Source organism: Cyanistes caeruleus, chromosome 3, assembly GCF_971803275.1.
Source record: "Cyanistes caeruleus chromosome 3, bCyaCae1.hap1.1, whole genome shotgun sequence".
In the NCBI taxonomy this organism is placed as follows: Eukaryota; Metazoa; Chordata; class Aves; order Passeriformes; family Paridae; genus Cyanistes; species Cyanistes caeruleus.
The window spans coordinates 85,895,365-85,910,342 of record NC_141703.1 but is presented as its reverse complement, the minus strand read 5'-3'; the positions used below and the strand labels follow the sequence as shown (position 1 = coordinate 85,910,342).

Below are 14,978 nucleotides of genomic sequence, written 5' to 3'. Positions count from 1 at the left end.
TGCACATGCACTACTATCCTCTTTTTTCCTGTGGAGGTCTCTGCAGGGTAGGATGAGGTCTATAATGAAGGTTTGTTGCTGCACTGCACTTGGATTTCTTAGCTCCAGAGTTCCTGAGCTTACCAAAGTTTTGATGATTATATTAGAAGGGTAGGACAGACAGAAAATCATTTTATCCTGCACACTTTTTAATCTGAAAATTAAGCTTTACATCCTCCAACAGAGATCTCCATTCTTTGGAGTTTGCATTAGGACTATAAGTTAGACAGATATTCAACTGCTGCTTGGAAGGGTAATAATTACCAGAGCTATTGATCCTCCTGCTGCAGACCAAGTGGTCTAAAACCCCCCCCGTTTCCCTCTATGGTACAACATTGCCCATCACATTGCATTACATGAATATGCACTTAACTAAACCAGGATGACTCCATCAAACAGCAATAATGTGATATAGATGTACCAATAACTTGACCTGGAACAAGAGCCAGTAGAAAGAAAGACCCAGGCCATATATGTGAGAGTAGCTGCTGCTCTGGGCAGCTGGTTAATGTGTTACATGCTGTTAATGGGTTGAACTTTTGGCAGCTTCCCGTCATGTCACTGTCCCTGTTTCTGTCAGGGTGAAGGCCAGATCATTTCAGTTGACTTGGTTTTCCAGGCACTTTCTGGCCTCTTTTCCTGGCATTAGATTTGATGTGGCCTGGAACAGAGAGCAGCAGGGAACTGCGTGGGGGGAGAGGGAAGGTTTTTTCCAGTTCCATTCCCGGTTTTCACAACCTGTTAATGGTAGTTAGACACACCCATGCTTGTTTCCCAAATCCTAGCTCAATCTCCTGCTCCCAGTTTGAAGGAAATCAAGCAGCTCCTGCTGTTCCAACAACCTCCATGACCAGTGCCATGTTCAGCTCCACAGAGAGAGCCCTGCCAGAAATGAAGGCCTCCCCTCAGGCTCCGCTGTTAGCCCTTCTTTCCTTAGCTACAACCTTTCCTCTTCCACTGCCTCTGTCCTGCCCCAAGAGACACAGCTCCGGCCTGCCGGGAACCCTCCCCTCCCTCTCTCCCCCAACACTGGCCTTCTGCCCAGACTTGGAGCTGCTAGTTCCAGCTCCTCCTTGCTGCCTCTCCCTGTTTCCGGATGGGCCCTGGCCCCCAGCCCTTATCTCCTCCAGCCCCTGGGCTGTTTGCAGAGGAGAGTATAAAGGGGTTGACTGGCAGAGCAGAGGGGGAGTAGAAGCAGCACTGAGTGTCTGCTTGCCTCTCCACGTCCTGCTCTGTACCATGGGGAAGAACGGGCTGCTTATCAAATCAAGCATCTTCCTCCTCCTCCTCTTCCTTCCGGGAGACACCTCACCCATCACAGAGCCGTAAGCTATGCTGGGGGGTCTCTGGGCAGGCAGGAGACCCTGGTTGTATTCCTGTGTCTATTTCTTTGTCCCCTCTCTTCTAACTTTTTCTATCCAGGAATAAAGACACCAGGGCTGGGTAAAATGCCTTCTACAAACAGGAACTCTAATGCTTGAGAGAGATGCAAAACAAGCTTTGAAACTGAGATTTCAGTAAAACTTCAGGGTATTGACAGGATTTCAACAAAATTTTATGCACAAATTTAGTTCTTTTGAAAGATAACTTTTCATAAATGTAATTTTGGGTTGACTGTCCTACTCCCAGGTTGAAATACCGAGGAGTTGCGAGTGGCTTTTTTAGATGATAATGAAAAGAAAAAGAACAAATAGCTCATCTGGCATGCTTGGAAATGGCTTTATTTTTTAATTCACATTTTTCAGCTCAGACAATGGAATGAAAATTCTCTTCTCATCCAGGGTAATGTGACACTGTAAGACTGTGACCATCCAGGTCTGTGAGGGTATATTGTCTTGCCTCCCTCCTTCACCCCCTTTTGCCCCATTTGTATGTGAAGGGCATTTGTGTTGTGTGCACTTGTGTACATGTGTGGTAGGAACAGCACATGGAGGGTCCTGACATCCCAAAGACTTTCTCCTTTGGCTTTTTGGCAATGTCTGTTCCTCCCCTGCAAACACGGGGCGCCTCACCCATCACAGAGCTGCAAGGGGTGCAGGGGAATTTCTGAGCAAGGCTGTGCTGTAGTGCTTTCATCAAAGGCAGGGGAAACAGACAGTGGGATCTGAGGGGCCAGAGCTTGATCCGGGCAGACCGAGGGGTGGACAAAACAGAGCCTCTGCTACTGCTAAAGGAAATGCCTTGCCTTACTGCTTAGGTATTGAGGGCTCTTCTCCCATCTGCTCGCTGCTCTGAGTATGCCCAGTGGAGGACTGGAGGCCAGTCCTCATCCACCAAAATGGGAGCACGGTTAGCATTAGGTGCATTGGGCTTGATTCCCAGATGCAGTGCTGGGCACCCAAACTGCTGGCACGTTGCCACACTGGGAAGGAAAGAGGCTGTGCAGTGATGAGCAGGGATCCCCTGTTGAGCTGAGACAGAGGGGCTTGCTTCCCTGAAAACCTGAAACTGGTTTGTGCTTTTGCTTAAGATCTGGCACCACGCTGTGGCAGTTTTTGAATCTCCACGAAGAATGAGAGTAATGCTACAGACTCTTCACAGTGTGCAGTCAATAGAATTTATTCATTGGGTACTGACATTTGTGTGGCTCCTGAATGTTACCAACAGTGTCTAGCAAAGGTGATAACTGAGTTCCCCCCTTTATTCAGGATCCCAGAAGGACGTGCTGCTGTTGTGCCAGAACATAGAAAAACACATCCTTTCCAGATGTTTGAGTGGAGGATTTCCTCTGGTATTTTACATTTGAGACCAGCCTCTCTGCTTTCCCCTGCTGCTACAGATGTGCTGGAAATCTTGTTACACTCTTAGAAAATGCAACCTTCTCCCTGTGCGGCGAAAGCTGCAGTCATCAGATTGGTTTGTTTGTTCTTTATACCCAGCTCCTGTTACCTGTTCCTGCTCCTCTGACCTATCATTCTCCCTTGTTCCTAGGCAGTACCTGGTGCTGGTGCCCTTTCTGATACACACGGATTCTCAAGAGAAAGTCTGTGTCCAGCTGACTCACCTGAACGAGTCTGTGACGCTGAGTGCCACACTCGAGTACCTAGGGGAGAACAGGAGCTTGATTGATGATGTGGTGTCAGAGAAAGATGTGTTCACCTGCATCCCTTTCTCTGTGAGTATCTCATCCCTGTGGGATGATCTCTTTGTGCCAGGCATAAAATGTAAAGGCACCGAGAAGTAATGACCAGAGTAACACTGTGTAGATGTTCACTTACCTCTTGGCTAAAGGTGTGTTCATGTCCATCCTCAACACCCTCTTACTGCTGCGATCTCCTTAGTATGCTAAATGACTGTGAGATGCTGAATCCTAGAAAGCCACCCCCTTTCTAGGACAGGAGAAGAATGTGGGTTTAGTATCTTGATACTCCTGATGGCTGTCTAGTGAAATGGCTTTCTGCATCATCCTTCAATATCCTCAACTTGTCACTTAAGTGCCTTCAAATTGTAGTAGAGCTTTTGGACCTTAGATACTCAGATACTGGATTAATTTAAGAACATAGAGCTGTGATTGCCTGTATCTGAAAAAAAAAAAACCAAAACAGCAAAGCAGGAAATTTTTAATTTAATGTAATTGAAAGCCCCAGGGACTATAGTGGGTTGTAGGCAACTAGGAAACCTGATCATTTATCTCAGAGCCTGGATTATGTCTTTGGCCTAAAGAGTGAAGAACTGGTCTTCAGGACACTGAAAAGGTTGGCATTTTTGTATTGGTTTGTCAGATGTAGGCTGAAGACTGACTTGGTCACTTGTGAAAGAGAGGTATAGATGTTTGGTTTGAAAAGGAAATGTTCTGCGAGGACTAGGGACATAACCTGAAAGAGGAGACAGACTCTTCCATTCTGTATGTGGATGTCAAAGGGAAAAGGATAGAAAGGTTTGGCCAGGGTAGTAAGAATTTTGAAAGATTGTGTGCTAGGGCTAGGAGTTCCTTTGCTGCTTAATACTTGCGTAATCACTGCACAGGAGGAGGAATGGGTAGGAATAAGAGACAAATAAAAATCAGTCTCTTTTTCCTGATTATAGTTCCTCTCACTTCTGTGCTGGGTCCTTCAGGTTTATATTAGAGCTCTTATTTCATGAAAGCTATTTCAGTTCAGGAAGCCTTTAAATATCAGTTACATCGTTTCCTTCTTACTTTCCAGCTTCCAAAATCAAGAGTCCCATTACCAGTCATGTTTCTCACTGTGACGGTGACGGGAGCCACGCTGCAGTTCAGCAGCCGCAAATTAGTGGCAGTCCAGAACTCCGAGAGCTTGGTCTTCATCCAGACAGACAAACCCATCTACAAGCCTGGGCAGACAGGTACCAGGAAATGGATGGAGATTTGCATTTGAAACAAACATTTGTACTAAAACTGTTGGATCATGCTGGCCAGATATGGGTTGCTTTCAGTGGGAGTCAGAACTGCAACCTCATGGCTGAGACTTATGTTTTATTGCTCCATATAGGGAAAATTTGGGGAATCTTAAGATGCATGCACATATCTGCACCTCCCTCTCTCACTGTGGGCTTTGTTGCTGTGGTCCATGCAGTTAGGAGGTCTAAAAATTATTATCTGATTAAAATCAGAGTAAGACTGGATATTTATTCTATAGAGAACAGGGCCAAAACTCAGACTAAGTCATGAAATAACTTCCAAAGAAGCAGCTGGTTTTGCTCAATGAAGACAGAAGGAATTATGTAAGCTATTTATTTCTTCTGGGCCAGTGATCTCCTAAATTTGACCTGGATAAAAACAAATGTCTTAAAAATTCCCTCTCCATCCAGAGCCAACACAAATTTGCAGCCAAGTGCTGAAGTAATTTGCTTGCATTAATCCTTCCTAGGAAATCAGTCTAGTTATAACAAAATTAGAAGACCCATGTAAATTTTGGCATAAAAATGCCTCATTGCAAAGTAGACAAAGGCAACTTAAATTTAACTTTGGTCCTGATTAATGAGATTGTGATGCCCGTGATCAGTAAGATGTTCACACTGCTGTGGATTTGCTCTTAACATCCTCTTATTCATATATCCATAGTAGATGGGTAACCTTCTAGCATGACCTAGCATTCTAGTAAATGGAATTCCCTTAGAAGAGAACAGCCCTGTTGTCTGTTATACCATTTGTTTTTGCAACTGATTTTTCTGGTTACTGCTTGCACTGTGGAACCTCACTATCTTTCTCCATCAGTCCTGTTCAGAATTGTTTCTCTGGATGAAGAGTTCCGACCTGTGAATGAAATGGTAAGCATAATAATTGTTTTTCAACTTATTTTGCCTTAAGTCAAATGTGGGTAAAGGGAGGAAAAATAGTCTCTGTTGGGGAGATCTCTCAGTACACTGAGATAACAGTGAAAATTCTGGGTCACTTCAGATCTTTTTAAAAGGATCTGTTGTCAAATTTCTGCATAAGGCTGCCTTCTGAATTCTTGGAAAGGTTTGACAAACTGCAAATGGACAGTGCTGGTGTAAACAGTGAGCAATTTGCCATTACCACAATGTGCACCTGTTCTTATTAGCACTGTAGATCATCCATTTTGTAATTAGTAATTTTGGCTTTCTTTTGTGCCTGAGACAAAGGATTGTCCCCCTCTTCTCACACCCAAAATGCTCTGATGATCCATACCAGGAACTTTTTTCCTTACCCCATTGGATGATTAGCTTTTACCGTGAAATGTGGTCATTGCCTTAGTCATTTGACTGTGTTGCTTGCACTCTGTCTAAACATGCTGCTTCCTTTCTTCTTTTTCTAGATTCCATTGGTATATATTGAGGTATGTACAAACATTTAATTCACATTCACATCTATTGCACCTCAACCTGGGCAGAGAAAACAAGTTGCCTCAACAGGACTCATGTTTATTTTTTGTATTAAGCTGGTCCATTACGTTAATTCAGCTGTACAGAATTTTAACTCATATGGTGGCTACCATGAGCCCAGGCCCAGTTTAGAGCTCCTCTGTCATTCTGCCATGTACTTCCCCCAAATCTCTGCTAGTGCTCTCTGTTCCTGGCGTGCAGCCTCTTGAAACACAGGGGCTGTCCCTCCCTTCACTGCTTTCACTAGACCTCATTGCAGACTCTCGTTTTCAAAATCTCCTTGTGATCATGTTATCTGTAGGACCCAAAGAAAAATCGTCTGTACCAGTGGACAAACGTAGAGTTAGAGATGGGATTTATACAGCTGCTCTTCAACCTCACCTCTGAACCTATCCAAGGGACCTACACGGTGGTGGCACAGAAGGCTGCTGGGAAGACAGTTCGGCATTCTTTCTCTGTGGAGGAATATGGTAATTGTCACAACAATTTCAAGTTTGTAACACCTGGTCCCATGGGACATGAAGTATTAATTGAACACCATAGCAGATCTGACCAGGATGTCCAGCATTGCTGGAAATTTATTTTTGTGTCCTTTCCCTCCCAAAATCATCTCTTTGGGAGGAGAAGACTGAAGGACTTGAGTGACCTTGACTCCTCCCTAAGCCCCAGACCATGGAGTGCAGCTCTTCAGAATGCCCACCTCAGCAAGGCTCCTATAAGGAGGAGCAAAGTGCTTGGATCAGTCTGTGCTGACAGGCACAAGCCTTACCTCCTTTCAGAGGAGCATTTAGGCCATGGCCTCGTCTCCAGTTGGCTACATACCTGCCAAATGTCACACCATAAGTCTGGGTCTAGGCTGGGGCTGTCTAGGCTGTAAATTAAGATCTTTTTTTTTGCCCCACAATCTAAGCCTGTAGCTTATGTGATGCTGTAGTGCCTTAACCTCCCTTTGGTGCTCTCACCTCTATGGCAGTTCCATCTGCTTGGCTAGAAAAATTGTAGCCCAGTACACACCAGCACATGATGACAACCAGCATATCTTCCCACCCCAGCAAGCCAGCTGCAGCCCTTGTTGCATGGTCTGACATGACCTGGCTCATGCAGCAGAGAGGTGTCCTGGCAGATGAGTCTCAAAGTGCTTTGACCTCTTCCAGCTGCAAGACTCTGCTCTGTCCTGTGCTGTGAATCCCCTCCTAGTTCTCCCAGGACACTCACCATCCACTTCCCCTCCTGCAGCTGGGTGTGGATGGGATGCCACCCTGTGCTGTATCACTGGGGAAGCCAGGGTGTCTTCCTGTTTTGAACATTGATAAGATCTCCATACTTTGAAAATGCAGATACCAGGCTGCAGTCTGTATATTTGTGGAAAACCTCTACTGATTCCTCTCTTTTTTACTATATCGTACTGCTGTGGGACTGACAGCCCATGTGTTACCTATGAAGTTGCTATATTTTAATAGCTGGTGTAATAATCTTGTCCTCTTACCTGGCACAATGCTTGACTGAGGGGTTCTCAATGACTTCAGTGGGATGTGCAGGTGACAGAAGCCTCTAAAATCTGACCATTTAGATGTAAGAGGTTTTTAGGTAATTTGTAAGAATAGCCTCTGAGTGCCTTTGTGTGTCATTCTGATGTTATTCCCTACCACATAGACTGTTTTCCTTTGGCTCTTCTGCAGTGTTGCCAAAATTTGAAGTGACAGTGAAAATGCCCAAAGTGATCAGCATTCTTGATGAGGAACTGAAGGTGACAGTTTGTGGACTGTGAGTGTCATTCTTTCAAGTTCTGCTTGGTTTCAGTGTTTTCTTGAGTTGCTGATGAAAGTTTGGTTGGGAGGCTGAGAGATGAGACTTTATTATATTTTTCAATCCTTTTGGGGTCCCAGGACCAAGTAGAATATATCTGCTGTTAGACAAAAAGCAACAGTTACTGTTTGATGCACTTTGTATGTAACATACAGAAACATATTTTTGATCTGTTTTTTTGTGAGAGTGTTTCTTGCATATTTTTTGAGTCATTGAGGATTTCACACCAGCTGCAGTGCAAGGGATGAGGTCTTTAATTCAGCTTACTCAGGAATGATGTTTGAACTGTATCTTCTGCTTGTTATTGTGGAGAGGAAACCCTAAGAGATGCAGCTGCCCTCTTTCCTTTGGGTCACCTCACTGGATTCCACCTTGCAGCATTCTATACACCCTGCAGGGAGAGCCATGGCTTGGGCTGAAGAGTGAGAGTAAAGAACCAGTGCTATTACATACATGAAGTTCTATCACAACTGGGGGGCTGGGTAGATGCTTGCAACATGTTCTCCAGGATGAGAGGGACGCTCAACAAAATCAGCATTAGCATATGGTACCAGATTCCTTTCTTCTTTTTATTTCCTATGATGACCCTGTGTATCCTGGAGGCAACTCTAGGGAAAAAAGCTGGCATCAATGGGGATGAGCCTGTAATTTTTCTACATCCCTCTTACATTCCTAATGTCTCTGTTTTCCTTTCAATCCTCCCTGCTTGTAGATACACATTTGGGAAGCCTGTTCCTGGCCTCGTGAACTTCCGTGTCTGCCGGAAGTATGAACGTGCAGGCATATCCTGCTATGGTGAAGAGGCTAGAGCAGTCTGTGAGGAGTTCTCTGGACAGGTGAGTCAAGATTATTCTGGTGGGTAGAGTGATTGGAGAAAGTGTTATTGAGCATGCCTTGTAGGCACAGGCTTGCTCTGAGTATGTGCAGACATAGTGTTAACATGTGGTGAGGCACTGGCACAGGTTGCCCATAGAAGCAGTGGATGCTGCATTCCTGTAAGTGTTCAAGGCCAGGTTGGATGGGGTTTTGAGCAACCTGGTCTTGGGAGATGGCCCTTCCTATGGCAGGGGAATTAGAACTTTGATGGCCTTTAAGCCCTGTTCCAACCAAAACCATTCTGTGATTCTATGATTCTGTGATTCTGTGATTCTGTGATTCTGTGAAAATCCATGTATTTTAAGGAAGGCTGAAGGATGAGAGAAGATTGGGTGCAAGATGAAATGTGGAAGGTAAAAATAAGGGGAAAGGTCTGAGCAGTAAGAGCAATGTGTGTAAAGGCTAGAATTTTATGAAGAATTAAGAGGTGAAAGAAGGAACAGAAAGGTCAGATGGAGTGTAGAGACTAAGAGCAAACTGAGATAGAAAAGCCATGGGCAATGAGAACAGAGTTGGAGTTGGCTTACACTGGAGACAGCGTATGGGGACAAAAGCTGGTGTTAGAAGAAGGAAAGGAGCAGAAACCAGGAGAGAGGCTGATGCATTTTGAGCAAGAAGGAAAGAACTACAGGTTTAGCAGCAGTGGTTAAGACAGACAGAAAAAAACCCCCAATTTTTTTCACCTTTTGACTGGCAAAAGCGAAACTGAAAGGTGTGTTGAAGCACAGACAGGTGCAACAATACTAGGTTAATTGACAGAAGTTAGAGTAATAGCAATTGTGGAAATATGTCAGGAGAAGAAAGCATGTAGAAGATGTTCTTGTGGTCCCTGGGCTCTGCTACAGCATGAGACACATGAGTCCACAGCTACCTCTGCCACTACTGTTGTTACCCATGTCAAAAGAAAATATAAATACTGTGCTGCTAACCTCTCTTCCAGGCATCTCATCTGTGGAGACTTGCCTTCTACATGAATTTGTTGAAGAGAGGTGGCAAGCTTTGGAAATACTTTTCCAGCTGTCATCTGCTTTCTACAAATACACAGGCTTTGGTTTATGTATCACTCATATGGCTTACACATTTTAAGTAAGCAGCTTTATTTTCTAACAAGCCTGGTGCCTGACAAACATTTTTAAAGTGGCATACATTGACTAATTCCCTATGCATTCATACCAAATGTTGGCAGCTTCAAACTTCTTAAACATACACAAAAATTGTCTAGTTTGCAAACTTTTTTTCTCTAATGCTGATGTAAGTACCTCAATATGCTTTTTGCTAAGTTATTTATGTATTTTTCTAGTTTTGATAAAAGCATCAGAGGTAAATTATCTGTGAGGTTATGGGCTTCTCCTTCAGAGCAACACACAGTGATAGATTCATTAAGCATTGTATAAATGAGAATATAATGGTCTTGTTTGTTTTTCCTCCAACAGACAGACATCTATGGCTGCATTTCTGAAGTGGTAAAGACCAAATTATTCCAGCTCAAGAGAAGCGGTTATGAGAATAAGCTCCATGTAGAGGCTAAGATTAAAGAGGAGGATACAGGTATGGATCATCTAGATGAAAGAGCCATGTAATGGGCCCAGGAGGGACCAGCAGAAGGGCTTGCCCAGTAGGAATGAGGAATAAAAGGAGACTCCTAGAGTTTTCCTGCCTCTAGTCCAGGACCATCAAGAAAAGAGTTTGTCTAGCAAAGGAGTGTTGGCCTAGATTAAAAGGAATTCTGGTCAGGCAGAGGCAAATTAGTTCTTCATGCTTCTTTCTTCAGGAGTGGAGTTGACTGGAACAAGCTTCTCTGAGATCACCAGCACCATTAGCAGAGTCATGTTTGCACTTTCAGATACTTACTACAAGCGAGGAGTCCCCTTCTTTGGGCAGGTAGGGAAACCATGAGAATGGAATGCCATTCCATTCCAAGCAGTGATGCTACTGAACCTTCTGGTCAGATGTACGCCCTAAACTCTGCAAGGATGCTGGACATCAGTGCTGCTAAAACCTGTGGGTCTCCTTTCCTCTGAAGGCTTTCAAACTGGGGAACAGCAGCTGAGAGCACAGCCCTCATTCTGTCCTTGTGCTTCTCCCTCTCCAGTCCACTAAAATTCTCCTTCTACAGTGACCTGTATAATTGGAGGCCCAGGGGTGTGAGTGCATGTCATTCTCCACATCCACTCCTCTGACCCAGGGGCAGAGATAAGAAAGAGGCAGAGAAAAAGTATTCAGAAAGTTTGCAGCTGTCTCCAAAAGAGATACATGTAAAGTGCTGTTGAGGCTTCCTTGTCTGACATGGGCTCAACATCTTTACCTTGGTGTTCTACCAGTCTTGTTCTGGTGGCAGCTATCCCTCTCCTTCTAAGCTGTACTGGTTTTGCTCCTCCAGGTGAAATTAGTCGATGGGTCTAATGCTCCAATTGCCAATGAAACAGTGAGAATTTCTTTTCAAGGAGGACAGGAACAAAACTATACAACAAATGAAGAGGGCGTAGCAGAGTTTGCCCTGAACACTTCCTCACTGGCCTTTGAAAATGTTGGAATTAGGGTAAGTCCTTTGAGCAGAGAAGGTAATGAAGCCCCCCACAGGGCTGGAAGCTCTAAAGTTTCTACTATATATGCAAAAGTAGCTAGATTATTTTTCCTTCTTGCTTGAGTGAACCTTGACACAAGGTTGGTGGAAATAGTCATACAGTAGACTGAGGTTCCAGGTCACAATTGCACTTATCTTGTAAACACTTGATTTCTGCTTGGCAGTTGCAATACAGGATTAGAGGGAACATCAAGAGATCATAATAGTCGATTCTGCTTCAAGGGATCGCCAGCCCTACATGGTTGAGGGTGGGTCTATCTCCAATCTGCACATCTCAGAGTTTAATTTAGTATTTCAAGTTTTTAAGTACAGCTCCTGGGTTTTTTTTGGAGGGGGCAGGTTTGGGTTTTTTGTTTGTTTGTTTGTTCATTTGATTTTGCTTTGCTTTGGTTTGTTGTAGAATTTGTGTGTCTGGGACAAACAGGTGCTGCCAAGCATCTCTTTGTTAGTGGGAAATGCAATTTGTTGTGTCATATGCATATGTTGTAATATCACATCCTGGAGTAGTGGAGAATATTTGTGTATAGAATTATGTTTGCTCTTCTCCCTACAATTCCCTTGTTACAGATTAAAACCATTAAACATTTTCCAGAAGTTACTGGATGCTTGAAGTTTTCAGATTTTTGCAAGATAAAGAAAAGGCAAGAATTCACAAGTATAATGAGAAAGATAAAGAAAAAAGGGCACATGAGGCACATCAAATGCTGAAATAGCACCCTTCTAAATGTGAAATATCTTCCCCTTGCTCTCATTTTTAAGAGGACTCTCTCTCTCGTAAACTTCTATGCAGTTTAGGTTTTAAATTATTAGTTGGAGATTGTCCTCCTATTCTCTAGGATCTGTAGCTTGATCTTAGCACTGGCAATATCTGAACTGAACAGAACTATCCCTTCTTCAGTGTTGATGACAAGGAAAGAAATGAAAATTGGCCTTTTTTTCCCCCTATAGACTAACTAGAATATTGGAGAAGGAAAGGCATTACTGTAAAAGGCCCTGAAAATGGCACTGATGGTAAACAAAAATCTAAAATGATTCAGCTTGTTTGACACAAACTCAATCTACTCTGGGAGTGAGATTATAACCAATGACTTGCTAAAGATACGACCATCCTCTCTTGCATTTTCCAAACTCATGTGTTGGGGGATTTTTGTTGTTTTTTTTTTGTTTGTTTGTTTTAAATTTTTTTATTAATCTTGTAGATTTCCTTTTTACTTCAATACCAAAAAAAATACTAAAACTTTAAATATTAGGCCATGAATTTTTGTCTCCAGTTTGTCCACCTGTGTTTGAGGATCTATACATGTATTGTTCTCCTTTTCCAGGCAGTTCATAAACCAAACATCTTCTGCTATGAACGTTCCTGGGTTGTTCCATATTATGAAGAAGGTTATCTCCAGCTAAAGCGCTTTTACTCTCGCAGTAATAGCTTCCTCAAAATTGAGCCCAAGTCCAAGCCACTAAGCTGTGGCTCCTCCACAGAGATCCAGGTGCATTATATCCTTACTCCAGAGGCTGTAGGAGACCAGAAGAAAATCACCTTTTACTACCTGGTAAGTTTGCACCTGCCATACTTTGCGGTTGTCACTGAAAATTAGAGGGGGATTAGAAATACAATCTGTGGTTTGCAGCAGCAGTCTTTAAACACTTTCTTGTCATCCTTCATTTGTTCTTTAGAAACAAAAAGGAGGGTCTGGGTTGGGAGTTAAGATGTAAGGATGTTCCTGTGCCCTCTGGGTGAGCACGGATTCTGCTACATGGAGGCGGAGAGCTGGGTGTGAGCACAGACACACAGCTCAGTTGCTGTCCGTGCAGGGCTCCTCACTTTCAGGTTTGGCTAATGCAAAACCATGATCACAATGAAGTTTCTCCTTCTGTTCAGGTGATGGCCAAGGGAAACATTAAGCGAGGAGGCACTCACATTCTGGATTTGGACCAGGAAAGTGGTGAGTTCCTCTCCCCCACCCAATTGTCACTCTTATGCGGGGCTAGGCAACTGTGGCAGACCTACAGTCTGCTTTCATGTAAATGTAGGGATTGACATCTGCATGTTCTCTAAGATCTGGGATGAGTTTGACCTTCATTTTCTCTGCCTTTAGGCTTTTCACAGTTTTTCTCTAATCCCCTGTGCTGCTGTCTTTCTCCTGACACTGCATTTTCTGGGGCTTCAGTGCTCCTTGGAGATACATCTGATCGTCTGTTTTTAGAAGCTGAAGCAGAGTTAATCATACTTGTGCACTGGAAAACAGGCCTTTTCAGTCAGACAGAGAGACTTACACCTCTCTGTGAACACCAATTCATCCCACTTGGATGCCTGGAATAGGATATTGATATTGATAGGATAAAGTTCAGCATAAAGTCAAACTTAGAATTTTGGCTGCTCTAAAAGAAAGTTTTTTGCACCTTAACTTTTTGCCATTGTTTTGTTTGCTAGACAATGGTGTCTTCTCACTTCAGCTGTCTGTACAAGCTGATATTGCTCCAGTGGCCCAAGTACTTGTCTACACCACAGTCCCCAGCAGGGAGGTGATTGCTGATTCAGCCAAGTTCAACACAGAACTGTGTTTCAACAATAAGGTAAGTGTCCACTCCATGAGGGAGCAGCCACCAGACTGCAGTGTGTTCAAGTTCACTTATTTAGATTTAGCCTGGTAAAGCAAATTTCTTTAGATATACTTAACACTGGACAAGCAACGTATCAGTTGTTGTAGGTGACTTCACTGCTTACTGGTTTGTACTAACCTGGAGGAGATCAACTGCTAGAAGAAAGTGCTAGCAGGGTCTACACTGATAAAGCCCCCTTTAGCAACTGGTCAAAGCTACTGATCCTGCAGATGGTCCTGGCTAGGAAAAAGAGAACAAGAGCAAGGTTTTTGCAAGTTGGTTTTCTCTCCACATACAGTTTCTGGGTGCAGTACAGTGACCAGCTCAAGGACATGCTACACCATCTGATCACATCTAGCCCCTATGTGGGATTGCCTCAACACGTTCACAATGACTACAGAACCCAAAACCACCTTAAAAATTTTATGAGCAATTGTGATGCTTGAAGTTGCCAAGAACTCTTGGTTCAGATTCCCCTGGCACCGCTGGAAGGGAACAGTAGCCCAGAGAAAGTGTAGAGAGAAGTGTACATGCATATGTAAAGTTAGAACTGAATGCACTCAACTGGAAGTTGAGTCAAGGAAAAGTCCTGTGAGAGCAGGGCATCTGTGACATAGCTTTTCCTGTGGTTACAGGTGGACTTAAGCTTCTCCCCTTCAGAAGGCCTGCCTTCCTCAGATGCTCACTTGCAGTTCCGAGCCTCCCCAAACTCACTCTGTGCTGTGCGTGCTGTGGACAAGAGCGTTCTCCTCATGAAGCCAGAAGCTGACCTGTCACCCGCCTCTGTAAGCTCTTGGTCTGTGGAATGGGTTGGAGCCTGGTCAGAGCAAGAGCAGCCAGCGCTGGGGTGGAAAACAGGGAACAGTCCCTCTTGTCAGAGGTGACACAGGGAAGCTTCCCTGTGCTGCTTCTCATCTTCCTCCAGTGGGCAAAAAACTGAGAATGGGGCAGCAGTTGTTTCTTAGGACTTATGTGTGATTTTAGGGATGGAAATCAGGAAGCCCTTTTAAGGGCTCTGCTTGTCTTGCTAGAGCCAAATGCTGTTGTGTGTTTGATGATAATTTTTCTGTTATTCTCCTCATGCATAGATTAAATTTCTTGGGGTAGCATCCAGAATTGTCAAAGAGTTTATTTGCCTTTTTGCCTTTCTTTATTTTATTTTATTTTATTTTATTATATTTTATTTTATTTTATTTTATTATATTTTATTTTATTTTATTTTATTTTATTTTATTTTATTTTATTTTATTTTATTTTATTTTATTTT

The 14,978-nt window shown here is 43.5% G+C and overlaps 1 protein-coding gene across 1 annotated transcript in view; it reads left to right on the top strand.

The window, feature by feature from the left end:
- The first annotated feature begins 1,221 nt into the window (after positions 1-1,221).
- Positions 1,222-14,978, top strand: part of A2M (alpha-2-macroglobulin) — a 29,649-nt gene continuing 15,892 nt past the window's right edge. The window contains exons 1-15 of the mRNA XM_086882397.1: positions 1,222-1,364; positions 2,971-3,154; positions 4,185-4,344; positions 5,216-5,268; positions 5,778-5,798; positions 6,146-6,314; positions 7,524-7,608; positions 8,363-8,486; positions 9,960-10,074; positions 10,298-10,407; positions 10,907-11,065; positions 12,433-12,660; positions 12,990-13,053; positions 13,542-13,684; positions 14,347-14,496. Coding sequence (XP_086738523.1) covers positions 1,279-1,364; positions 2,971-3,154; positions 4,185-4,344; positions 5,216-5,268; positions 5,778-5,798; positions 6,146-6,314; positions 7,524-7,608; positions 8,363-8,486; positions 9,960-10,074; positions 10,298-10,407; positions 10,907-11,065; positions 12,433-12,660; positions 12,990-13,053; positions 13,542-13,684; positions 14,347-14,496 — 1,851 coding nt within the window. The 5' untranslated portion in view covers positions 1,222-1,278. The remainder of the gene's footprint in view (positions 1,365-2,970; positions 3,155-4,184; positions 4,345-5,215; positions 5,269-5,777; positions 5,799-6,145; positions 6,315-7,523; positions 7,609-8,362; positions 8,487-9,959; positions 10,075-10,297; positions 10,408-10,906; positions 11,066-12,432; positions 12,661-12,989; positions 13,054-13,541; positions 13,685-14,346; positions 14,497-14,978) is intronic.